This window comes from Procambarus clarkii, chromosome 9, assembly GCF_040958095.1.
Source record: "Procambarus clarkii isolate CNS0578487 chromosome 9, FALCON_Pclarkii_2.0, whole genome shotgun sequence".
NCBI classification, from domain to species: domain Eukaryota; kingdom Metazoa; phylum Arthropoda; class Malacostraca; order Decapoda; family Cambaridae; genus Procambarus; species Procambarus clarkii.
The window spans coordinates 3,327,147-3,355,097 of NC_091158.1; the positions used below are offsets into that span (position 1 = coordinate 3,327,147).

Sequence of the window (27,951 nt, forward strand, 5' to 3'; positions counted from 1 at the left end):
GGTGGTTATCATGTCTCCCCTTACTCTTCTGTTTTCCAGGGATGTGAGGTTCAGCTCCTTTAGCCTTTCCTCGTAGCTCATTCCTCTCAGTTCCGGGACGAGCCTGGTGGCATACCGCTGAATCTTCTCTAACTTTGTCTTGTGTTTAACTAGATATGGACTCCAGGCTGGAGCTGCATACTCCAGGATTGGTCTTACATAAGTGGTATACAGGGTCCTGAACGATTACTTACACAAGTTTCTAAAGGCAGTTCTTATGTTGGCCAGTCTAGCATATGCCGCTGATGATATTCTTTTGATGTGGGCCTCTGGGGACAGGTTCGGTATGATATCAACCCCCAGATCTTTCTCTCTATTTGACTCTTGCAGGATTTCACCTCCCAGATGATACCTTGTGTTCAGCCTCCTGCTCCCTTCGCCTAATTTCATTACCTTTCACTTTCCTGAGTTGAACTTTAGCAGCCATTTTCTAGACCATTCCTCCAGTTTGTCCAGGTCATCCTGTAGTCTCTGTCTACTCTATGTGTGTGTGTGTGTGTGTGTGTGTGTGTGTGTGTGTGTGTGTGTGTGTGTGTGTGCGTGCGCGCGCGTGTGTGTGTGTGTGTGTGTGTGTGTGCGCGCGTGTGTGTGTGTGTGTGTGTGTGTGTGTGTGTGTGTGTGTGTGTGTGTGTGTGGAGCTCATTTATGCCTATGTGGTTCGCAGTGAAGGTTGTGTGTAAGACTAATTAAGGTAATTATCAAGAAAGAACACTAAGCCTGTATGACTATATAGCACTTGTAAGGGATGTGAGGCTCATGTACTGGGATGTGAGGGAGGAGTGAAGAAACGGTGCTCAGCCACTTGGACCACCGGGAATCGAACGGCGACCTTGCAAGATGCGAGGACGTCACTGTACCGACCAATCCAAATGGATGGACGTGAATAAGATGAGTTTTTCTTCTCTTGGTCATAATTCACTATGACACGGCACATAAAAACTTCATGTTTCGCACACAATTAGCTTAATAGGTGGAGAAGGGCGCCTCGCCTTGACGCTGTAAGAGCCACAATGGGTCCCGTCTGTCGTCGCCGGTTACTCACAATGGCCTCATTTAACCTACTTTTCAACTGGGGCCTTAAGTTCCAGCCCTCTTATACATGTATTTAGTGCAGAGGTCGTGTCCGTATGACCTTTGTGTGTGTGTGTGTGTGTGTACTCACCTAGTTGTGTCTGCAGGATCGAGCATTGACTCTTGGATCCCGCCTTTCGAGCATCGGTTGTTTACAGCAATGACTCCTGTCCTATTTCCCTATCATACCTGGTTTTAAAATTATGAATAGTATTTGCTTCCACAACCTGTTCCTGAAGTGCATTCCATTTTCCCACTACTCTCACGCTAAAAGAAAACTTCCTAACATCTCTGTGACTCATCTGAGTTTCAAGCTTCCATCCATGTACCCCTCGTTCTGTTACTATTCCGTGTGAACATTTCGTCTATGTCCACTCTGTCAATCCCTCTGAGTATCTTATACGTTCCTATCATGTCCCCCCTCTCCCTTCTTCTTTCTAGTGTCGTAAGGCACAGTTCCTTCAGGCGCTCCTCATACCCCATCCCTCGTAGCTCTGGGACGAGTCTCGTTGCAAACCTCTGAACCTTTTCCAGTTTCATTATATGCTTCTTCAGATGGGGACTCCATGATGAGGCGTGTGTGTGTGTGTGTGTGTGAGTATTTACTACTTTGTTGTGTCTGCCGAATCCAGCTATTAACTCTTGGACCTTGCCTTTCTAACTAATCTATTTTTCCTCTATTTTATCTATTACATATATTTCTCTTACACACACACGCGCGCACTCATCCCCAGGAAGCAGCCCGTAGCAGCTGTCTAACTCCCAGGTACCTATTTACTGCTAGGTAAACAGGTGCATTAGGGTGAAAGAAAATCTGCTCCTTTGTTTCTGTCCCCGCCGAGAATCGAACCCAGACCATTAGGACTACGATTCCCAAGCGCTATCCACTCAGCCGCAAGACCTCCCCCCCATACCCGCGAGGTGTGTGTGTGTGTGTGTGTGTACTCACCTAGTTGTGTCTGCAGGATCGAACATTGACTCTTGGATCCCGTCTTTCGAGCCATCGGTTGTTTACAGGAATGACTCTGGTCCTATTTCCCTATCATATCTAGTTTTAAAATTATGAATAGAATATGCTTCCACAACCTGCTCCGTAAGTGCATTCCATTCAATTTCTACTACTCTCATGTTACAGAAAAACTTCCTAACATTTCTGTGACTCGTCTGAGTTTCCAGCTTCCACCCATGTCCCCTCGTTCTGTTACTATTCCGTGTGAACATTTCGTCTATTTTCCACTCTGTCAATCCCCTGATTATTTTATACGTTCCTATCATATCCCCCCCCCCCCTCTCCCTTCTTTTTTCTAGTGTCGTAAGGCTCAGTTCCTTCAGGACGCTCCTCATACCCCATCCCTCGTAACGCTGGGACGAGTCTCGTTGCAAACTTCTGAAACTTTTCCAGTTTCCTTATGTGTTTCTTCAGGTGGGGACTCCATGATGGGGCGGCATACTCTAAGACTGGCCTCACGTAGGCAGTGTAAAGCACCCTAAAAGCCTCCTTACTTAGGTTTCTGAATGATGTTCTAACTTTTGCCAGTGTGGAGTATGCTGCTGTCGATATCCTATTTATATGTGCCTCAGGAGATAGATTAGGTGTTACGTCCACGCCCAGATCTCTTTCTCGAGTCGTCACAGGTTAGGCAGTTCCCCTTCATTGTGTATTGTCCCTTTGGTCTCCTATCATCTAATCCTATTTCCATAACGTTAGATTTGCTCGTGTTGAACTCCAGTAGCCATTTCTCTGACCTCTCTGCAACCTTTTCAAGTCCTCTTAGAGGATCCTACAATCCTCATCTGTCACAACTCTTCTCATCAACTTTGCGTCATTCGCGAACATCGACATGTAGGATTCTACTCCTGTAAACATGTCATTAACTTATATTAGAAATAGAATTGGTCCCAGCACCGATCCTTGAGGTACTCCACTTGTTACTGTTTGCCAGTCTGACTTCTCGCTCCTTAACGTAACTCTCTGGCTCCTTCCTGTTAGGTAGTTCCTTACCCATGCTAAGGCCTTTCCACTTACTCCCGCCTGCCTCTCAAGTTTGAATAACAGTCTCATGTGCAGTACTGTATCAAAGGCTTTTTGGCAGTCCAGAAATATGCATTCTGCCCAACCTTCTCTGTCCTGCCTTATCCTCGTTATTTTATCATAAAATTCCAAAAGGTTTGTTAGGTAAGATTTTTTTTTCCAGAACCCATGTTGATGTTTGCTTACAAACCTAATGTTCTCCAGGTGTGCAACCAGTCTTAGCCTACAACCAGTCGTAGCCTAATTATTCTTTCAAGTATTTTACAGGGGATGCTTGTCAGTGATACAGGTCTATAGTTAAGTGCCTCTTCCCTATCCTCTTTCTTGAAAATCGATACGACATTTGCCCTCTTCCAGCAATTGGGCATTTTCCCCCCAACATAAGTGACTCATTAACGAGCCTTGCCAGAGGCACGCTGAGGGCCTGCGCTGCCTCTTTTAGTATCCATGAGGATACTTTGTCTGGTCCAACTGCTTTAGTTGCATCCAGTGTTGTCAACTGTCTCATTACCTCCTCTGCTGTTACCACTACATCTGATAGTCTTTCATCTAGGGTAATCTCTTCTAACAATGGGAGCTGCTCAGGCTCGGTTAGTGAACACTCCAAAGAAACTGGCATTAAGTGCCTCGCAGATTTCCTTGTCACTTTCCGTATATGTCCCCTCTGTTTTCCTTAGTCTTATCACTTGGTCGTTCACCGACATTTTTCTTCTTATATGGCTGTGTAGTAATTTAGGTTGCTTTTTCCTTTGATCGCAATATCGTTCTCATAATTTCTTTCCGATACTCTTCTTATGTTAATGTAATCGTTCCTAGCTCTGTTGCATCTGATCCTGTTGTCCTCTGTCCTTTATCTTCTGTACTTCCTCCACTCCCTCCTGCTTCTCATTTTTGCTTCCTGACACTGTCTATTAAACCATGGGCTATTATATTCCCTCTTACTTTTTTCCTTTACTGTTGGTATAAATCTCTCTTCGCCCTCCTGGCATTTCCGTATAACTAAGTCCATCATATCTTGGACTGTTTTTCCTCTAATTTCTTCCTCCCACTGCACTTCTCCCAGATAGTCAACTCTCCTTTCCCAGAACTCTTGTCCCATGGTCACACGCTTGAGTTCCATCATGTAGGTAATCAAAGACTAGGACACAGTGGTCACTGGCACCTAGAGGTATTTCATGTTCCAAATTCTCGATGTCTTCTTCGATGTGTGTGTGTATGTGTGTGTGTGTGTGTGTGTGTGTGTGTGTGTGTGTGTGTGTGTGTGTGTGTGTGTGTGTGTGTGTGCGTGCGCGTGCATGCGTGCGTGCATGTGTGCGTCTAGGGGGAGAAAGAGGGTTACTGGATGGGAGATACAGGGGAACAGGGGAAAGGAGAGAGAGGGGGGGGGGTAATGTGGACACTTAAAAGGATGGTGGATGGATCAGGCTTCAAGTGGTGAGTCGTTAGTGGCAATGGCTTGCATGCATGATGTTGACCCCGACCTCCTCCTCCTTCCTTGTCCTTCCTCTCTCTCTCTCTCTCTCTCTCTCCCTGTAGAAACAAACAAGTGAAGAGAGGCGCACCCTCGAGACAGCCCGGGTCAACCAAGATCAACTACAGGGCGGACTCCTCCAGTGGTTCAGGCCTTTGCACATTGAATTCTGCTAATTAATTACAATATATAGAAACGCTTCTCTTCACATAAATCCATATACGTATGCGGATACAGGTATACACACTTTAATACATCACCAAACACATATACATAAAGTTTCATTGCACTTAATTGTTCTCTAATGCTGACTTATAATCTGATGACAGTTTTTTTACATACTCATACACTTTCATAAACACACAGCATCTTCACTCATACACCTTCATAAACACACGGCATCTTCACTCATACACTTTCATAAACACACAGCATCTTCACTCATACACCTTCATAAACACACAGCATCTTCACTCATACACTTTCATAAACACACAGCATCTTCACTCATACACCTTTCATAAACACACAGCATCTTCACTCATACACCTTCATAAACACACAGCATCTTCACTCATACACCTTCATAAACACAGCATCTTCACTCATACACCTTCATAAACACACAGCATCTTCACTCATACACTTTCATAAACACACAGCATCTTCACTCATACACTTTCATAAACACACAGCATCTTCACTCATACACTTTCATAAACACACAGCATCTTCACTCATACACCTTCATAAACACACAGCATCTTCACTCATACACCTTCATAAACACACAGCATCTTCACTCATACACCTTCATAAACACACAGCATCTTCACTCATACACCTTCATAAACACACAGCATCTTCACTCATACACTTTCATAAACACAGCATCTTCACTCATACACCTTCATAAACACACAGCATCTTCACTCATACACTTTCATAAACACAGCATCTTCACTCATACACCTTCATAAACACACAGCATCTTCACTCATACACTTTCATAAACACACAGCATCTTCACTCATACACTTTCATAAACACAGCATCTTCACTCATACACCTTCATAAACACACAGCATCTTCACTCATACACTTTCATAAACACACAGCATCTTCACTCATACACTTTCATAAACACACAGCATCTTCACTCATACACTTTCATAAACACACAGCATCTTCACTCATACACTTTCATAAACTCACAGCATCTTCACTCATACACCTTAACAAACACACAGCATCTTCACTCATACACCTTAACAAACACACAGCATCTCCATTCATACACCTTCATAAACACGCAGCATCTTCACTCATAATCATACTCATTCACTCAAAAAATATATTACAGACCGTTAGCCCTAACCTCACACATCATAAAAATCTTTGAAAGAGTGCTAAGAAGTAGGATCACAAATTAAATGGAATCCCAGCATCTCTATAACCCTGGACAACATGGTTTCAGAACAGGGCGCTCTTGCCTATCACAGTTGCTGGACCACTATGACGTGGCACTAGATGCCATGGACAAGTAAAACATTGATGTAATTTACACAGATTTCGCAAAAGCCCTCGACAAATTTGATCATGGTGTTATTGCACACAAAATACGTTCAAAAGCTGTAGGCTGTGAACCACAAGTGTGGTGGGGGTGGGAGCGTGGGCTGTGAACCACAAGTGTGGTGGGGGTGGGAGCGTGGGCTGTGAACCACAAGTGTGGTGGGGGTGGGAGCGTGGGCTGTGAACCACAAGTGTGGTGGGGTGGGAGCGTGGGCTGTGAACCACAAGTGTGGTGGGGTGGGAGCGTGGGCTGTGAACCACAAGTGTGGTGGGGGGTGGGAGCGTGGGCTGTGAACCACAAGTGTGGTGGGGGTGGGAGCGTGGGCTGTGAACCACAAGTGTGGTGGGGGTGGGAGCGTGGGCTGTGAACCACAAGTGTGGTGGGGGTGGGAGCGTGGGCTGTGAACCACAAGTGTGGTGGGGGTGGGAGCGTGGGCTGTGAAACACAAGTGTGGTGGGGGGTGGGAGCGTGGGCTGTGAACCACAAGTGTGGTGGGGGGTGGGAGCGTGGGCTGTGAACCACAAGTGTGGTGGGGGTGGGAGCGTGGGCTGTGAACCACAAGTGTGGTGGGGGGTGGGAGCGTGGGCTGTGAAACACAAGTGTGGTGGGGGTGGGAGCGTGGGCTGTGAACCACAAGTGTGGTGGGGGTGGGAGCGTGGGCTGTGAACCACAAGTGTGGTGGGGGTGGGAGCGTGGGCTGTGAAACACAAGTGTGGTGGGGGGTGGGAGCGTGGGCTGTGAACCACAAGTGTGGTGGGGGTGGGAGCGTGGGCTGTGAAACACAAGTGTGGTGGGGGTGGGAGCGTGGGCTGTGAACCACAAGTGTGGTGGGGGGTGGGAGCGTGGGCTGTGAACCACAAGTGTGGTGGGGGGTGGGAGCGTGGGCTGTGAACCACAAGTGTGGTGGGGGGTGGGAGCGTGGGCTGTGAAACGAGTGTGGTGGGGGTGGGAGCGTGGGCTGTGAAACACAAGTGTGGTGGGGGGTGGGAGCGTGGGCTGTGAAACACAAGTGTGGTGGGGGTGGGAGCGTGGGCTGTGAAACACAAGTGTGGTGGGGGTGGGAGCGTGGGCTGTGAACCACAAGTGTGGTGGGGGGTGGGAGCGTGGGCTGTGAACCACAAGTGTGGTGGGGGTGGGAGCGTGGGCTGTGAAACACAAGTATGGTGGGGGTGGGAACGTGGGCTGTGAAACACAAGTGTGGTGGGGGTGGGAGCGTGGGCTGTGAAACACAAGTGTGGTGGGGGTGGGAGCGTGGGCTGTGAAACACAAGTATGGTGGGGGGTGGGAGCGTGGGCTGTGAAACACAAGTGTGGTGGGGGGTGGGAGCGTGGCCTGTGAAACACAAGTGTGGTGGGAGCGTGGGCTGTGAAACACAAGTATGGTGGGGGGTGGGAGCGTGGGCTGTCAAACACAATTATGGTGGGGGTGGGAGCGTGGGCTGTGAACCACAAGTGTGGTGGGGGGTGGGAGCGTGGGCTGTGAAACACAAGTATGGTGGGGTGTGGGAGCGTGGGCTGTCAAACACAAGTGTGGTGGGGGGTGGGAGCGTGGGCTGTGAAACACAAGTGTGGTGGGGGTGGGAGCGTGGGCTGTGAAACACAAGTGTGGTGGGTTGGGAGCGTGGGCTGTGAAACACAAGTGTGGTGGGGGGTGGGAGCGTGGGCTGTGAAACACAAGTATGGTGGGGTGTGGGAGCGTGGGCTGTCAAAAACAAGTGTGGTGGGGGGTGGGAGCGTGGGCTGTGAACCACAAGTGTGGTGGGGGGTGGGAGCGTGGGCTGTGAAACACAAGTGTGGTGGGGGGTGGGAGCGTGGGCTGTGAAACACAAGTGTGGTGGGGGTGGGAGCGTGGGCTGTGAAACACAAGTATGGTGGGGTGTGGGAGCGTGGGCTGTGAACCACAAGTGTGGTGGGGGGTGGGAGCGTGGGCTGTGAAACAAGTGTGGTGGGGGTGGGAGCGTGGGCTGTGAAACACAAGTATGGTGGGGGTGGGAGCGTGGGCTGTGAAACACAAGTGTGGTGGGGGTGGGAGCGTGGGCTGTGAAACAAGTGTGGTGGGGATGGGAGCGTGGGCTGTGAACCACAAGTGTGGTGGGGGGTGGGAGCGTGGGCTGTGAAACACAAGTGTGGTGGGGATGGGAGCGTGGGCTGTGAAACAAATGTGGTGGGGGTGGGAGCGTGGGCTGTGAAACAAGTATGGTGGGGGTGGGAGCGTGGGCTGTGAACCACAAGTGTGGTGGGGGGTGGGAGCGTGGGCTGTGAAACACAAGTGTGGTGGGGATGGGAGCGTGGGCTGTGAAACAAGTGTGGTGGGGGTGGGAGCGTAGGCTGTGAAACACAAGTGTGGTGGGGGTGGGAGCGTGGGCTGTGAAACACAAGTGTGGTGGGGGTGGGAGCGTGGGCTGTGAAACACAAGTGTGGTGGGGGTGGGAGCGTGGGCTGTGAAACAAGTGTGGTGGGGGTGGAAGCGTGGGCTGTGAAACACAAGTGTGGTGGGGTGGGAGCGTGGGCTGTGAAACACAAGTGTGGTGGGGTGGGAGCGTGGGCTGTGAAACACAAGTGTGGTGGGGGTGGGAGCGTGGGCGACTACCAAGGCGACATTTGGAACAAGCCGGTCATTGCTTGCTTTAATAGGTCACATCACTCGGGGCTAACTTTAAATATTTGGCGTCTTTGACTGATTGGTTTGGTTATGTGGCTGACTGATTTGTTTGTATGGGTGACTGGTTGGTATGGTAGACTGACTAGTTGGCTTGTTTAGCTAACTGAGTCGCTTGCTTGGTTGAATGGTTAGCTTGTTTGGTTTAATGGTTGGCGTGTTTGACCGACTGGTTGGCGCGTTTTACCGACTGGTTGGCACGTTTGACTGTCTGGTTAGCTTGTTTGGTTGAATGGTTAGCTTTTTATTTATTTATTTATTTATTTATGCATATACAAGAATGTACATAAGGAATGTGAGGATACAAATATGGTAATTACAGTCTTGTAAAGCCACTAGCACGCGCAGCGTTTCGGGCAGGTCCTTAATCTAAGAAAATTTTAAGGAGGTAAATACTTGCAAAATTATAGACAAAAAATGATAACAGATTACATGAAATGAAAAAAAAGATGAGAGAAAATTGTAGGTACAGTATATTAAAGCACATAGGTAGCTAAGATTGATTGCAATGACAGCTTGAATGGTAGTTGACAAAAATTGGTAGTCACAATACAGCATATGGCTAGCACATAAAAGAAGACAGCAATGAACACAATGATAAGGTTGTTTGATATTACATAAAAATTAGGAGATTGGGTAACACTAGGTACAGAGCAAATTTAAAGCTCAGTGTAGGAAACTAAGAAGATGAAGTTAGGTACTTTTTGGTTTTGCTTTTAAATAAGGCAAAAGTTTTACAGTTTTTCAATTCACTAGGGAGTGAGTTCCATAGACTAGGTCCCTTAATTTGCATAGAGTGTTTACACAGATTAAGTTTGACCCTGGGGATATCAAAGAGATATTTATTTCTGGTGTGGTGATAATGGGTCCTATTACATCGTCCAGGGAGAGTTTCAGAGCATGGTTTGCATTTAAGAACAGGGTTTTGTAAATGTAGTTGACACAAGAGAATGTGTGGAAGGAGTTAATATTTAGCAAGTTTAGCTTGTTTGTCTGCAGCAGCAAGTAGCAGCTTGTTTGGCTGACTGGTTGGCGTGTTTGAGTGGTTGGTAAGAAGGGATCTGGAAGTGTGTTGTTGAGAGTGGACCTGATTTTACCTGGTTTACCTTAGTGCCACTAACTCTAGTGGCTAAGACGAGGACAGGAAGCCGGCGGATTGTCGAAGGTCCCCACATTTGATTTGATGATCGTTTCCAGGTAGATTTTAAAACTCAGTACAGTTTTGGTATTAACGCCTCGGCGGGTAGGTGGTTCCATGGACTTATAACCTTGTGGGTGAAAAATCATCTCCCGTTCTCAGTCCTACATTGTGGCTTGTTGAGTTTGAAACCGTCGCTCCCTGTTTGTGTTACATCTGCCCCTTTGAAGAAATCGTCCGTATCAGTATCCTCCAACTTATTCAGTATTTTAAACGTTTCAATGAGATCCGCTCAGTCATGCCTGTTTTGCGTTGTTAGCCCTGTGGCCTTCAACCATTCCTGTTACACGAATTGACTTAACTCTGGAATGACTTTTGTTGCCCAGTGTTGCACTTTTTTCAGAACAGCTATGTCCTTCTGAAAATGAGGTCTCCATAGTTGGATACAGTAATCCAAATCGATTACTAAGCACCAGAGATTTATACAGTAGAATCACTACCTTCTTTTCCTTAAAGTCAAAAGTACACTTGATTATTCCCAAGGGTTTGGTTACCTTTCTGACTGCTGCTCCCACCTGTTGAGCAACTATCAGTGAATAGTGGATTTACTGATAGGATCCGTTTCGGACCTATCGGACATCAGTAACATCAGTGAATCGGACCTAGGAGTCCAAACGGACTCCTAGGTCCGTTTCTTCGTCAATCTGCTGTAATGTAATGTTAGTAATTTGGTAGGTGTGATAGACACAGAAGGGTGTTAGAGGGACCTGGAAGAGTGGTAGAGGGACTTGGAAGTGTTGATGAGAATGAATATGGAAGTGTTGTTGAGAGTTGACCTGGAAGAGTGTTGTTGAGAGTTGACCAGGAAAGAGTGTTGGTGACAGTTGACCTGGAAGAGCGTTGGTGACAGTTGGCCAGGAAGAGTGTTGGTGACAGTTGACCAGGAAGAGTGTTGGTGACAGTTGACCTGGAAGAGTGTTGGTGACAGTTGACCTGGAAGAGTGTTGGTGACAGTTGACCTGGAAGAGTGTTGGTGACAGTTGACCAGGAAGAGTGTTGGTGACAGTTGACCTGGAAGAGTGTTGGTGACAGTTGACCAGGAAGAGTGTTGGTGACAGTTGACCTGGAAGAGTGTTGGTGACAGTTGACCTGGAAGAGTGTTGGTGACAGTTGACCTGGAAGAGTGTTGGTGACAGTTGACCAGGAAGAGTGTTGGTGACAGTTGACCTGGAAGAGTGTTGGTGACAGTTGACCTGGAAGAGTGTTGGTGACAGTTGACCTGGAAGAGTGTTGGTGACAGTTGACCAGGAAGAGTGTTGGTGACAGTTGACCTGGAAGAGTGTTGGTGAGAGCTGACCTGGAAGAGTGTTGGTGAGAGCTGACCTGGAAGAGTGTTGGTGACAGTTGACCAGGAAGAGTGTTGGTGACAGTTGACCAGGAAGAGTGTTGGTGACAGTTGACCTGGAAGAGTGTTGGTGACAGTTGACCTGGAAGGGTGTTGGTGAGAGCTGACCTGGAAGAGTGTTGGTGACAGTTGACCAGGAAGAGTGTTGGTGACAGTTGACCTGGAAGAGTGTTGGTGACAGTTGACCTGGAAGAGTGTTGGTGAGAGCTGACCTGGAAGAGTGTTGGTGAGAGCTGACCTGGAAGAGTGTTGGTGACAGTTGACCTGGAAGAGTGTTGGTGAGAGCTGACCTGGAAGAGTGTTGGTGAGAGCTGACCTGGAAGAGTGTTGGTGACAGTTGACCAGGAAGAGTGTTGGTGACAGTTGACCTGGAAGAGTGTTAGTAAGAAGGCACTGTACGGTGCCTCAGTATGGTGACAGTGATAGTGAGCCTGCACAACATTGTATTTGACTAACTACGCCTGACCTTCTCTCCTCAGTCATGCCCGGAAGGATCGACGGATTTCCGGGCCGAGCAGTGCCAGAGATACAACAGTGTTCCCTTTGAAGGAAAATATTACAGGTGAGACGCTCCTTTCGTACATATATATTCAGGACTGGTGAAGCCACATGCAGGGCTGGTTTAGCCACATTCAGGGCTGGTGTAGCCACATTCAGGGTTGGTGTAGTCACATGCAGGGTTGGTGTAGTCACATGCAGGGTTGGTGTAGTCACATGCAGGGCTGGTGTAGCCACATGCAGGGCTGGTGTAGCTACATGCAGGCTGGTGTAGCCACATGCAGGGCTGGTGTAGTCACATGCAGGACTGGTGTAGCCACATGCAGGGCTGGTGTAGCTACATGCAGGCTGGTGTAGCCACATGCAGGGCTGGTGTAGCCACATGCAGGGCTGGTGTAGCCACATGCAGGGCTGGTGTAGCCACATTCAGGGCTGGTGTAGCCACATTCAGGGCTGGTGTAGCCACATTCAGGGTTGGTGTAGTCACATGCAGGGTTGGTGTAGTCACATGCAGGGCTGGTGTAGCCACATGCAGGGCTGGTGTAGCTACATGCAGGCTGGTGTAGCCACATGCAGGGCTGGTGTAGTCACATGCAGGACTGGTGTAGCCACATGCAGGGCTGGTGTAGCCACATTCAGGATTGGTGTAGTCACATGCAGGGCTGGTGTAGCCACATGCAGGGCTGGTGTAGCCACATTCAGGGTTGGTGTAGTCACATGCAGGGCTGGTGTAGCCACATGCAGGGCTGGTGTAGCCACATTCAGGGTTGGTGTAGCCACATGCAGGGCTGGTGTAGCCACATGCAGGGCTGGTGTAGTCACATGCAGGGCTGGTGTAGCCACATGCAGGGTTGGTGTAGCCACATGCAGGGTTGGTGTAGCCACATGCAGGGCTGGTGTAGTCACATTCAGGGCTGGTGTAGCCACATTCAGGGTTGGTGTAGTCACATGCAGGGCTGGTGTAGCCACATGCAGGGCTGGTGTAGCCACATGCAGGGCTGGTGTAGCCACATGCAGGGCTGGTGTAGCCACATGCAGGGCTGGTGTAGCCACATGCAGGGCTGGTGTAGCCACATGCAGGGCTGGTGTAGCCACATGCAGGGCTGGTGTAGCCACATGCAGGGCTGGTGTAGTCACATGCAGGGCTGGTGTAGCCACATGCAGGGTTGGTGTAGCCACATGCAGGGCTGGTGTAGCCACATGCAGGGCTGGTGTAGTCACATGCAGGGCTGGTGTAGTCACATGCAGGGCTGGTGTAGCCACATGCAGGGTTGGTGTAGTCACATGCAGGGCTGGTGTAGCCACATGCAGGGCTGGTGTAGTCACATTCAGGGTTGGTGTAACCACATGCAGGGTTGATGTAGTCACATGCAGGGCTAGTGTAGCCACATGCAGGGCTGGTGTAGTCACATGCAGGGCTGGTGTAGCCACATGCAGGGTTGGTGTAGTCACATGCAGGGCTGGTGTAGCCACATGCAGGGTTGGTGTAGTCACATGCAGGGCTGGTGTAGCCACATGCAGGGCTGGTGTAGCCACATGCAGGGCTGGTGTAGTCACATTCAGGGTTGGTGTAGCCACATGCAGGGTTGGTGTAGTCACATGCAGGGCTAGTGTAGCCACATGCAGGGTTGGTGTAGTCACATGCAGGGCTGGTGTAGCCACATGCAGGGTTGATGTAGTCACATGCAGGGCTGGTGTAGCCACATGCAGGGCTGGTGTAGCCACATGCAGGGCTGGTATTTGTAGCAACATTCACGAATAATAACGGTACATATTTTGGCATTTATTATTGCCAGAATAAATGAGAAATAAATATTGTAAAGGACATTAGTGTAAGAATGGAGAGAGGATATGCAAAGGCTCACTCAAGGCTCAGATAAACTATGGTGTTTTACTGTGAAAGATAATGCAGTAGAGTCACAGTGAATTGTTATTATGGACTATAGTGTGTATATAAATTGTTATGCTTTTATGATATTTTTAACTTATAAATCGAGTTTTAGCTAGTCTGTGAATAATTTCAACCTTAAATAGGGTCGAATAAATATCAATAGATCGAGTTGTGACATATAAAGCAATAATCTTTGTACTGTATCTAATAATAAAAGAATTATAATAACATTACAGTATTGTTATTGTGGTTTCTCAGTCAAGTTATAATGGAACAGGTACATGGCTAGTAGGTGTGCAAATACTCTATACAGGCACTTAGTATGTACAACATAGCATAAAATAATGTATACTGTAACTGTATTTTTAATACATTCTTTACAGATAACAAAACTGTAAATAGGCATCAAGACATGACTGTATTAAGATCTGTGGTGGTACGGCATTAATCATCATTTTGTATTCATACTTGCTCATTCAATATTTGTTGCAGACTAACTGGCAGAATAGTCCCCAGGCGTCATATATTTGACACTTGTGTATTTTATTATTTCATTGTTTTTATCAATGTGAAACTAAGGTAATTTATTTGGATGACCATCTTTGAAAAGTTTGTTTTAAGTTTTAACTGATTTTTTTTTTAGTGTGTAAAATACATTAGGTTTGAGAGTTTGAATTATGTGTCGAATATGAATTTAGAAGAGTAACATTCCTGTTACTTCACTGGGGGTATCCAGTGGAGTAACAGCAATGACCTACTGGTTTATCCAGTGGAGTAATAGCAATGACCTACTGGGGTATCCAGTGGAGTAATAGCAATGACCTACTGGGGTATCCAGTGGAGTAATAGCAATGACCTACTGGGGTATCCAGTGGAGTAATAGCAATGACCTACTGGGGTATCCAGTGGAGTAATAGCAATGACCTACTGGTTTATCCAGTGGAGTAATAGCAATGACCTACTGGGGTATCCAGTGGAGTAATAGCAATGACCTACTGGGGTATCCAGTGGAGTAATAGCAATGACCTACTGGGGTATCCAGTGGAGTAATAGCAATGACCCACTGGGGTATCCACTGAAGTAACAACAGTGACCCACAAGGGTATTCAGCCCTGGGCGCATCCGATCCCACGATCGTCGTCGCCCCTAAATCAACACAACAAGGGTATTCAGTGGAGTAACAGCAAAGACCCACTGGGATATCCAGTAGAGTAACAGCAATGACCCACTGGGGTATCCAGTGGAGTAACAGCACTGGGGTATCTAGTAGAGTAACAGCAATGACCCACTGGGGTATCCAGTGGAGTAACAGCACTGGGGTATCTAGTAGAGTAACAGCAATGACCCACTGGGGGTATCCAGTGGAGTAACAGCACTGGGGTATCTAGTAGAGTAACAGCAATGACCCACTGGGGTATCCAGTGGAGTAACAGCACTGGGGTATCCAGTAGAGTAATAGCAATGACTCACTGGGGTACCCAGTGGAATAACAGCAATGACTCACTGGGGTATCTTGTGGAGTAGCAGCAATGATCCACTGGGGATCCAACACCAGTTTCTGTGATGCACATTGAAATTCCAAGGTTTACTATAAGAAGCAAGAATGATACTTTTTCTTCACATTCCGATTACTGAATCGGATTATTTAATTAAATAAATGTTTTACAAGCTTTAGAATCGGTAAATTATTCACAACATGTTATACTAGAACTGAATATTAATTTGTTGGGGTTTTTCCACTTGGTTAGGTGTTTATAAAAACCTTGTTAATACTGTAATCATATATGCCTTTGTCAGTTACAGTACTATCAGGAAGGAAAGAAATTCATCATTGTGTTAATTTTATTACTCTCCTTTATCACTGCAGATCTGACTAAAGCTCTGCTACATTTCTTTCTAATTCTACAATTTTCATCCTTCAGATTACAATTTTTTTTATTAAATTCGGCAGCTGTATTGTATTCAACAGATGGTGTGTTTGGTTTCTGACATTAGTTATATATATAGTAAAATATGTAGAAAATGTTCATTATTATGGAAATCTTCGTGTCAGTCAGGGAGGGTTTATAATTTGTATAAATGTACTGTACATTATTGGATACTACTGCAGTTCTTAATGAAGAATCTTAATGAATTGGTTGTTGCTGTGATGAGGTTTGTGGTTATAACTGTTACATTGGGGTGTTACAGTTGGGTGCCATACCTGGATGATCCTCAGAAGTGTGAACTCAACTGTCAGCCAGAGGGACAGAGGTATTGCTGGTGTTTCTAATATGTATTTTCAAACACACACACACACACACACACACACACACACACACACACACACACACACACACACACACACACACACACACACACACACACACACACACACACACTCCTCACACTCTTGAATGATGGAGCAGTAATGGCATGTCTTGGCTATGTGGTGGTGCAGCATGGATATCTCCAGTACACTATACAACACATGAGATTTCTGCTCTGTACAGGTGCCTACTCAGCTGCTGACCAGAAGGGTACCGGTGCTTGAGCCTTTATGCCAGTTTTAAAACACCAAAATGCATGCAATATAATAATTATGTCTCTGCAGGTACCTACATAAAAGGTTATAACTGGGACGTATCACATCATATAAGGTGCTAATCACTAACATTTTCAACAGATAAAGTATTAATAAGAGCCATTCTTGTTGGGTTACAGGTGTTATATTCCATCACAGGCAGACTCTTCTAATGTTCACAGATTACCTTTTTTTCAAGTTCTATACTACTGTATTGCAAAAAACCCCACAAATATATCGGAAAAATATTGATTGAATTTATCTGATCTGTCAGTCATTAATACCAAAAAAGATGTTTTTTCAGATACATTTTGTAATCTTAAGTACAGTAATCAATAAATAGAGGTACAGTAGTCTAGATGCACTACTGATGGGCATGGTGAGATATAATATATGCATGTTCTCTGCAAATATATTTATGCTATGTAGTACAGCAAGTTAAAAAAAAATTAAGTCAATTTTTGATAAGTGCATGGGTCAGTAATTTTCCTTTCAAGACAATCATTTTATTATTTGTTTCACAAGGCTCTCTCACAGACAGAGATCGTCACAGCCCCCATTCACCCAAGACCAGCTTCTTTCAATAACCAAGCTGAAGGAAGAGCAATAATTATAAATTAATTATATTTATTATTATAATAATAATAATAATAATTATAATACAGTAATTATTGTTTTTGATTCTTCATGAATCTCAAAAGTTACATTGTCAGTGGTGCAGTGGTAACACACTTGCCCTGCTCTTCATGAGCAATTTGGCCTGGGTTCATATCCTGGCTGGAGAGGATTGACTAAATGTCAGTCCTTAACTGTACTCCTCTGTTCACCCAGCAGCAATTGGGTACCTAATTGTTAAATGATTGGCATGTTGTATTCTGAGGAAACTAGTGAATAAGGTTTACCACAAGCAATTGAGAGCTAACTGGAGTCAGCAGTTGTCTGTTTCTGTACCCCACCTCTGTAATATATATATATATATTAAGTCTCCGTGGTGTAGTGGTAATACACTTGCCTGGCGTTCCGCGAGCGCTTTGTCATGGGTTCGTATCCTGGCCAGGGAGGATTTACTGGGCGCAAATCCTTAACTGTAGCCTCTGTTTAACTCAACAGTAAAATGAGTACTTGGTTGTAAAAACGATTCTTCGCGGCTGGGATCTTATTCCAGGGACCTGCCCGAAATGCTACGCATACTAGTGGCTGTACAAGAATGTAACAACTCTTGTATATACAGTATCTCAAAAAAAAAAAAAAAAAAAAAAAAAATTATATATATATATATATATATATATATATATATATATATATATATATATATATATATATATATATATATATATATATATGTCGTACCTAGTAGCTAGAACGCACTTCTCAGACTACTATGTAAGGCCCGATTTGCCTAATAAGCCAAAAAATAAAAAATACTCATAAAATATTCAAAAAATATTCAAAAATATATATATGTCGTACCTAGTAGCCAGAATGCACTTCTCTGCCAACTATGCAAGGCCCGGTTTGCCTAATAAGCCAAGTTTTCATGAAATAATTGTTTTTTGACTACCTAACCTACCTAACCTAACCTAATCTAACTTTTTCGGCTACCTAACCTAAGCTAACCTATCTTTATAGGTTAGGTTAGGTTAGGTTAGGTAGGGTTGGTTAGGTTCAGTCATATATCTACGTTAATTTTAACTCCAATAAAAAAAAATTGACATCATACATAATGAAATGGGTAGCTTTATCATTTCATAAGAAAAAAATTAGAGAAAATATATTAATTAAGGAAAACTTGGCTTATTAGGCAAATCAGGCCTTGCATAGTAGGCCAAGAAGTGCATTCTGGCTACTAGGTACGACATATATATATATATATATATATATATATATATATATATGTCGTACCTAGTAGCCAGAACTCACTTCTCAGCCTACTATGCAAGGCCCGATTTGCCTAATAAGCCAAGTTTTCATGAATTAATGTTTTTTCGTCTACCTAACCTACCTAACCTAACCTAACCTAGCTTTTTTTGGCTACCTAACCTAACCTTACCTATATATATAGGTTAGGTTAGGTTAGGTAGGGTTGGTTAGGTTCGGTCATATATCTACGTTAAATTTAACTCCAATAAAAAAAAATTGACCTCATACATAGTGAAAAGGGTAGCTTTATCATTTCATAAGAAAAAAATTATAGTAAATATATTAATTCAGGAAAACTTGGCTTATTAGGCAAATCGGGCCTTGAATAGTAGGCTGAGAAGTGAGTTCTGGCTACTAAGTACGACATATATATATATATATATATATATATATATATATATATATATATATATATATATATTATATATATATATACACACACACACATGTGGAAGGGAGTACCACCTCTGGCTGGAAGAAGGGGACCCTTAGCCTCGGAGGAAACTACACATAATGCATTAGAGGGAATGTTTAGGTCCCCTCCAATACAGTTTCTGTGTGCTTTTCTCCTACCACCCCTTTCCTTTTGATTTTTTTTGCTTTATGATATGTTTAAAGGTTACAAGATATACATTGGTTGATACAAAGAGTGCTTAAAGGTTATGGATTTCTTGAAGCTCCTCTGCTTCAGGACGGGAACCAAGGATGCAGCAGGCGTTTCCCCTCTGGATCGCCACACTGAGGCGCTGAAACAAAAAACGGGCAGTTCTTGGGTCTTTGTGCTTCCGCAATGCAACCCATGCAGTCCATATTGCTCTGTTTCCACCCTGTTGCAAATACACTTGTATTCAGTGTGTATTGGGGCACCAAGGCGGATGGCCACTGCTACACAAAGGGATTCTGGATCTAGATGCGTACCCATTGCTGACATGGGTACTGCAAGGAGAAAGTCTCCTGCATAGGGGAGCACGCATGCTCTGAGGCGGGCTTTCTCCTTGTCTGATGTTGCGGCTCTGAGCATGGCATCAGCTATTTTTTCTACTAGCGGGTGATCCCAGCTGGACTGTTTATGTTTTTTGTGGTTCTATGATGGGTGCTGGGGCTGCAAGAGCATTCAACTGATTTGAACATTCAGTGAAAGCAGGATCGTGTATTCCTGCATAATCACTCTGGGGTCCAGGTAGGATATCTTTGCTGAATTCTGGCTGAATTCCGCCAAATTTATTGCCGGAACAACCGTAGACATCTTCAAGAGGAACCTAGATTGTTTCCTCCAAGGAGTGCCGGACCAACCAGTCTGTGGTGGGTATGTGGGCCTGCGGGCCGCTCCAAGCAACAGCCTGGTGGACCAAACTCTCACAAGTCAAGCCTGGCCTCGGGCCGGCTTCGGGAGTAGAAGAACTCCCAGAACCCCATCAACCAGGTATCAACCAGGTAAGAACTAGAGGACATAGGTTCAATCTAAGGAAACAAAGCTGCTGAAAAAACATTAGAAAGTTCACTTTTGCAAACAGAGTGGTGAATGGTTGGAATAAGTTAAGTGAGAAGGTGGTGGAAGGCAAAACCATCAGTATTGTAGTTTCAAAGTGTCATACAATAAAGAGTGCTGGGAAGACAGGATACCACAAAAGGAGCTCTCATCCTGTAACTGCTCTTGGTTAATTACACTTAGGTAATTATTTGGTGTATATATTTTGGTGATTCATAATGCAGTCCCTTTATATACTAAATTCAATAAACGTTTATGATTCTTAATACATTTCATTTATTTAGAGAAGAAAGTTGAAAAGTACTGACCCATACAGCATTCAAAGACTTAATTTGCTGTTTTATTCTAAGCTAAGGCTAATTAAATTCTGATTCAGACAAAAAACTCTGTATACCAAGTGACTGTCATCCTACAAGGAGTAGTCAGTTGATTAATGAGATATAAATTGGTGTGTCACATTGCATGATCAATATAATTATTAAAACAGCATGATGGGTGTTAAATATGGTTTGGGTTTGTTAGAGTAGGGATTTGCTGTGTGAGTGCTAAATAACAAAATTTTGAATAATGCTTTATTTTCTGTGTGGAGCCCCGTTGGCTCCCTGGAGCTATCAGGCTAATAGGCAATATTTAGACTAGGACAACAGTCAATGGAGCTCTGCCTATCAGGGACCTCTAGCCAGGACATAGGTCCCCTCAGAGAGGTGCACGGAGCAATGGCCCTGGAAAACCCTCCTGTGGTTGGGGGTTAACCTTATCTGCCATCGACCAGGGTTAGGCACCCAGAAAGGTAGGCATAACAAAACAGACCCCACATGGTAAGAAAAATACAACCGAAAGCTGAACAGAGAGGTAGAACTCCCTCAATTCCCAAGGAAACAAGCAAGCAAGTAAATGTCACCCCACCCCGTTGCATCGCTCTTCCTCGCAGCTCATCCTCTTCCACTGGAGCTCCAGCCCCACCGCACCAGCTACTCAACCCCAGTTCATCAGCTATTGCAATCCGGGGCGGTCATCATCTCTGGCCTCAGTGTCTCAAGCAGTGTTTCCCTTCGTAGCGTCCTCTGCTGTTTCGTGGTGTGGTGGCCAGGTGTACCTGAAGTGTACTGGGGCTGTATGCACTTAGGGCGGCCTTCCCTAAGTGTCCTGTGAGTGCTATCCTTTCATGTCAGGGTTATCTTCCCTGGAGTGTTCGGGAACCGTTTCCAAAGAGGTTCTTGCTGCTTGTCTTCTACCCTTCCCTTGGGGCCATCTGGGACTTTTGTGGCCCTTGTTTGGCCTTGGGTAGGAAGCGGTGTTGTTGTTGTTGGTTGGGGCATCAAGATGTTGTGCAACTTGCCTACCTACAGCAGCGGCCGGTTCCTGTTTTTCTTGGTGACGATGTACTGTTGTGGGGTTTTTCTTTGATTTTTTATTTTGTGTGCCTAGTGGGGGGTCTGCCTGCAGTGGCTAATGGTCCACCTCTGATATTTTGGTAGCCCTCTGCTTTGCCCCCGTGATAGTACATGTCGCAGGGTTTTCAGTGTTCATCCCCCTTGTTAACTTTTAACGGGTTAGCAACACCTTGCCTGAGCTTCCCATAGCAGTCAGCCTACGGGCCATGGAAAACTCTGTCATGGCTCAATAGACCCATGGATGCATCTTCCGAGTTCCAGCTCACCTCGTGCTGGTTTGAAGGTTGCTGTGTGCCCTTGTCTTAGGTTGACAGTCACCTCTTTTGCCTCCATCATGCTGCCTGTTGGCCTTCTACAGCTGCACGTGCAGGTTCCTACCCTTTCCTGCACATGTAGGCCCCCCTTCCCTATAGGGGAGGCCGTGGGCTTCGGTCTTGCACTTATTTTCCCTTCTCAAGCTGTCTTCGGCTTAGCTTGAAGAGGATGTGGAGGCGTTGAGTGCCGGGCCTTCGTCTGGTGTGCTGACCTTGGCGGCTCAGGTGTCGGCCGCACTGTTGAAGTTTTTTACGCCGATTCTCAGGGAGGCGGTGTCACTGTTCGGTGCTTCTTGCCTCGCATGCCGACAGGCTGTGCTCGCTCTTTCTTTAGAATCTGCCTGGGCCCTGGCTCTTAAGTTTTTTCTCCGTTTTGCTCGTTGCTGTTTGCAGAATCTGTGGTCATACTAGTCTCTGTGGGCGGCTTCGTTTAGTTGTCGTCTCATGTCGGAATTGTTGGTTCTCTGGGGTGGCCATTCTTTGCCTTCTCAGTAGGGTCGTGCCAGGGTTAGGGGTTCGTTGGGTCATCTTGAGTCTTATCTTGAGATGATTTCGGGGCTTTTAGTGTCCCCGCGGCCCAGTCCTCAACCAGGCCTCCACCCCCAGGAAGCAGCCCATGACAGCTGACTAACACCCAGGTACCTATTTTACTGCTAGGTAACAGGGGCATAGAATGAAAGAAACTCTGCCCAATGTTTCTCGCCGGCGCCATGTCCAGTGTGCTAGTCTGCTCGGCCGACCGGCTCCCAAATGGTACCAAAGGTCAAGGTGGACCTTTGGTGCCAGCTTCTGAGCCGACGTTGCCTTTGGAGCTGGCATTGTCTGGTCGGCGCAATGATTGCTCTGCTTGTTGGCCAGCTTCTTGTAAGGGGCTTCGGCCCTTTCGCAGTTTGCCCCGTTGATAGGGCAATGGGGAGCAGGGGAGGCAGCTCGCTCTGTTTGCTCCCTCCTGATCCCACGATTCATGGGTGCTTTGGGTTGTCTCCTCTGCCCTGTGGTGACATTGGGCTGCTGCTCCTCCTTTGAGAGGCTCGGGACTGGCGGGCCAAGCTTCTTTCCCTGCGCTCTGTTGGGTCATCTAGGAGTAATTACCTAAGTGTAGTTACAGGATGGGAGCTACACTCGTGGTATCCTGTCTCCCCAGCACTCTTTGTCATATAACGCTTTGAAATTACTGACGGTTTTTAAGAAGTGGGTATGCTTGGGCTTGGTTGAAACGAACCTGTCCCTCAGATAGGTTTTCCGTCTGTTTCCAGTGCCAAAACGGGACTGTGCACATCTGAAATTTATTCTGGACTTGTCCAGCTTGAACCCCTGGATTCCTTGCCCCTCCTTTCAGATGACCACTCTGTCTCAGGTCCAGCTTCTGTTGGAGCCAGGGGCCTGGATGGTGTTCCTGGATCTCAAGAACACATATTGGCACATTCCTATTCACCCGGGGTTCAGGGACTGGTTATGTTTCATGGTGGAGCATCAGGCTTACCACTTTCATTGCCTTACTTTTGGCTTGAATCTAGCACCTCACGGGTTCACGCATCTTACCCGAGTTATGGTGACCCGTCTGCGTCTGCTAGGGGTTCGGGTTCTGGCCTACCTCGATGACTGGTTGGTGTAGGCTCCCAGCTGGTCTGCTTGTCTGCTTGCCAGGAGTGTGATTCTTCCCTAGCTTGCCTGCAGTGTGAGTCTTTCCTAGCTCGCCAGGAGTGTGATTCTTTCCCAGCTCGCCAGGAGTGTGATTCTTGGACCAGGCTGGTTCTTGTTTTGGGCTCTCAGACCGCTTCCATGTCTCTCTCTCCGGAGGCATTGCTGCAGCTGCAATCCTGCCTTCAGGTGTTTCTGGGGGTTCCCCGGGTCACTTGGCTGTTCCTCGAGGGGTTGTGTGGGAGTCTGAACTTTGCTGAGCTGGCTTACCCGCTGGGTCGGGTGTGGTTTCAGCTGTCTGTTCTGGTTCCTTCCGCCTCTCTCACGATCGTTGGGTTTGTCCTCCAGGGGCCTTGTCGCCGGCTTCCTCTTTGTGTTTTTTAGGAGTTCAGTATCATGGTGCCTACCCGAGCCCTTGTTCGATGTGTTCACGGACGTGTCGTCTCTCGGCTGGGGCTTTGTGACCAGTGCTCACCATGCTGACCAGGAACAGTGGGTTGCATCCTTCCGTCAGGCTCACAGCAAGGTCTAGGAGTTTGCGGCGGTCTGGTTGTCGCTTTGGAGGGTTCGGGTCGTTTGGGGCTCAACCGGTCGGTTCCATTCAGACTGTTCTCCGGTTGTTCATTGCCTGAACTGCGGGGGTTCTCTTTGGTCCTTGCGTTTTTGGGGCTGGTTGCTTCAAGTGGATCGTCTCCTGGTTTCTCGGGGTTTGCCTCTCCATGCGATTCATATCTGGAGAGTGTTGAGCGTCTTGGCGGACAGCCTGTCTCAGTTCATTCCCCTGTCCACTAAATGCACAGTCGACGTTGACTCCTTCAGTTGGCTCTGTCGTACGTACGGGCTACATGAGGTGGACCTCTTTGCCGTGGTTCCCAGTATATGTGGCGCCCTTTCCCACCAGTGAAGCGTTCGTGATGAATGCCTTTTGGCATAACTGGTTGAGGTGGGGTTAACTGTACCTCTTTCCCCGGTCCAGCTGTTGCTTTGGGCTCAGTTGGAGTCTTACCATGGGAGGGTAGTCCCCTTGGCCCCTTGGTGGCCAGCCCAGCCTTGATTTCAGGCACTGCTAGTTCGGTGTCTGAACCTTGGGCATTTTTCATTGCTCTGCCTCTTCCAGCAGATCAGACCGGTCGAGTACTTTGCTGGTTCGGTCTTCTCTGCTCTTCACATTTGGTCTTTTTGACACGGGTTTATCACCCTTTGTATGGTGATCAGGTGGCTTCGTTGATGGTGTCTCACCTACGAGCTTCGGCTGCAGTGTAAAGGTTTTTGGCGTTCTTTCCACCATTTTCTCTCTTTTCGTAGGTTGTCTTCTATTTCTGATCGAGTTGTTTTGACTTATATTTCTTGGCTTTTTCAGGTCCGTCACTTAATGCCTAAAACTGTTGCCTCATATCGTGCAGTACTGGCGGAGCCACTCTTAATTGCGTTCGGGGTGGATGTAACTACTGCCCCATTCTGTAAGCTTTCTCGTGCTTTGTTTCATCTCCGGCCTGCTCATGCACCGCCTGAGCTGTCCTGGTCTTTAGACAGGGTGCTCTCCTTTCTCTTCTCCTCGGTTTGTGATGACACCCCTTCAGTCCAGGATTGCTTTTCTAAGGCGCTCTTTCTGTTGGCATTGGCCTCTGGGGGTCGGGTTGGTGAGCTTCATGCTCTTCTCCGGCACAGGGATTTCTGCTCTTTTGGTCCTGGTAGTCTGTCGTTTGCAGCCTTCTCCCTCTTTTCTGGCAAAGAACGAGATGGCTGCCTTCCGGAGTGGTCCTTGGGTCACTCATGCTTGGTTGATCAGGCCGGGGGTCCATCATGTGCTGTGTCCAGTTGCAACTCTTTGCCGTTACCTGCGTACCTCAGCTTCTTTGGCCGGGGATGCGCTTTGGGTTGACTCGGTTTCCCTTGTTCCCTGTTCCAGGGCTCAGGTCTCCCAAGTCATCTGCAGGGTTATTAAATCTAGCCAGCCTGCGGTCTGTCCTCGTACCCATGACGTTTGGAAGTTTGCTGCTTTGGCTGCCGTCTTTGGCAACATGTCTTGGGCTGATATTTGGGCGCAGGGATTTTGGAGGTCGAACAGGGTCCTGGCTGCCCGATATTTGGTTAATATTTCTGGTCCTGGATAGTTCATGTGTGGCTTTGGGTCGCAGGTTGCAGCCCGTTGTCTCTCCGAGTTGGGATGCGTTTTGCGGCTGCCTCCCGGGTAAGTCCCTCTTTTACTTATTCTTGGCTATATAACTCCAGCGAGCCAAAGGGGCTCCCCACAGAAAACCAGCATTGAATGTAATGAAATGCCATTTTCTGGGTGAGTCCCGGGGGTTCCCTGGTACCTTCCCTCCCTCCTGGTGGCAGTTTTGTTTTCTTTTTGAGGCTTAGCCTCAGAACTGGGGTTGAGTAGCCGGTGCTGTGGGTCCGGGGCTGCACGAAAGAGCAACGTGATGGCGTGGAGTGATGTTTGCTTGTTTGCTTGTTTCCTTGGGAATTGAGGGAGTTCTACACTTCTTTTTGGCTTTCAGTTGTATTTTTCTTACCATGTGGGGTCTGTTTTGTTATGCCTACCTTTCTAGGTGCCTGACCCCAGTCGATGGTAGTTAAGGTTAACCCCCAACCACAGGGGGGGTTTTCCAGGGCCATTGCTCCCAGCGCCTCTCTGAGGGGGGCCCATGTTCTGGTTAGTGGTCCCCGGCAGGCAGAACTCCATTGATTATTGCCCTGGTCCAAAGATTGCATATTAGCCCGATAGCTCCTTTGAGCCTCCGGGGCTCACTCAGAAAAAGACCTTTCATTATATTCCCTGCTGTTTTTTATTAAGTAGTTTAATGGAATAAATATTAATAATACAAATTAATATAAAATCAGTTTTTATTAGCATAAAAAGACGTTAATTTGTTGTAAATACCTGTAGATACCACTCTAAGTTCTGCAGTATACAAGTTAATAACATAAGTCTTGGGTTCAACAGCTGGGTACCCCATCTAAAAGCACCACGGAAATGTGAGTTGAACTGTCAACCAGAAGGTGAGAGGTTTTACTACCGTCATGCGCTAAAGGTGGTAGACGGAACACCCTGTGACAGCGAAGGACGGGACATCTGTGTGGATGGGAGGTGTATGGTAAATATTAACAAAACTTATTCAAGTTTCTATTAGGTATAGAATTAGTCAGGAAACCTTATTTTTTTTTGTTTTTTACAGTGCTGTGCTTCAATGCTATGTAGTTGATGAAGTGCTGAACAGTGCTGTAAAAATAACAGAATTAGGGCTTCCCTTATGGTATAGATAATAAGGATTCAGACATGTTGCATAATTAAAGAATGTACAATTAAATAGTGTATACTGTTTTATTTGACAAATACTGTACAGTAAAATCCCAGTTGCTCATATCAAGATAAATTAGGAGTGGGCCCCATTTATTTTCTTGCTAGTTCACCTGCAGTCATAGACCAGCAACTAGGGTGCAACCCTCAACAATTGCCTGACCCCTGGGTACCTATTTCCTAATAGGTGAATGGAGACATCAGGTATAAGGAAGCTTTCCTAAAAGTTTCTGTCCTGCATGTTAATCCAACTTGGGACCATTTGGTTGTGAGCTGACTATGCTGACCACTACTGCAATATAGTATTATTAATTAATAGTTCAGTCATTGCTTATGTCAGATATTAAAGAGTAAATAAATATTACAACATACTCTTACAATGAGAGGAAACTATTTACCTCTTGTCTATTTGTTGTTGGTTCCAGAGGATCAATGTCTCCTTGGCTCAGTCCCTGACTAGGCATCCTGGCTGGTGGTCTGACCAACCAGGTTGTTGGATGCAACTGCTCACAGCCTGGTTGATCAGGTATCCTTACTCCTTAGACCGCTCAATACATACATATATGATTTGACAAAATAATTTAACTTAAGTTTTTAAAACTTGCACAAACACTTTCCAGTTTTTTTGGCATAATCAACTAGGCAAATGCTCCAACTTTGTCTAAATGATCACAGCGTAACTAGAAAAACAAGAGAATCAAAATTAATTTTAAAATTGAATATTGAAAACTTCAGATTTTCAATTCAGAATAAAAAAATATGAACTATCACCAGTTGTTCATTTAATGTTATTATTCTCTCAGAATAGCATATGATATTTATTTTCATCAAATTAGAATATAGGTTTTCAGTATAGTTTACTGTAAAAAAAAATCGTCAATAGGGCATTTGAAATATGCGGCAAATTTAGACCAAAAAAATTATAACTGCAAATGTATAAAGTTTATGAAAAATCCATTCTGAAGGAATTGCAGAACAGACAGCTGAGCACACAGTATGTCAGAATATTGAGAATCGGTCAAAAACTGGAATTTTAGAAGCCACTCTAAAGTTGAAATTCCAGTTTCAGAGATAACTGAAGTTGAAGTTATCAACAATGAATAAAGGTACTTTTAATTCGTTAACACTTTAGTGCGCGCAGCACTCGCTGAAAAAAAAAGCGGGTTGTGCGCGCGGCGTTTTGGGCGCTCAAGCGTAAACACAAAAAAGTTTATAATCTTTTCACGCTCCTAACATCAATTCTTCGAGCTACGTTTTTCATTTTGGTATCAATGCGTTGGCAATAAAATTCTCTACAAGATCATATGCATAAAATGTCACCCAAGCATTTGCTATCCCACCACGAAGTAAATAAACACGAAGATGACTCGCCGTGACACCCAAACAGGAAGTAAATGTTCATACTCTTTCGTTTGTTGCCAGCCTCACAGTCATCCTACAGCGCTTATTTTGATATCACTGAACTCGCAATAAAATTCCCCACCCAGACATATGCCTATCAATGTCTAATTATGTTCCGCACGAGTGTGGGAACTGGGCGAAGCGTTAGC

At 46.1% G+C, this 27,951-nt stretch overlaps 1 protein-coding gene across 1 annotated transcript in view; it reads left to right on the forward strand.

The window, feature by feature from the left end:
• The window catches only part of LOC123766071 (proteoglycan-like sulfated glycoprotein papilin), a gene marked incomplete at its 5' end in the record, with an annotated part of 493,143 nt that overhangs the window by 24,444 nt on the left and 440,748 nt on the right, over positions 1-27,951 (forward strand). Inside the window, 3 exon segments of the mRNA XM_069321077.1 lie at positions 11,867-11,949; positions 15,967-16,029; positions 26,048-26,198. Coding sequence (XP_069177178.1) covers positions 11,867-11,949; positions 15,967-16,029; positions 26,048-26,198 — 297 coding nt within the window.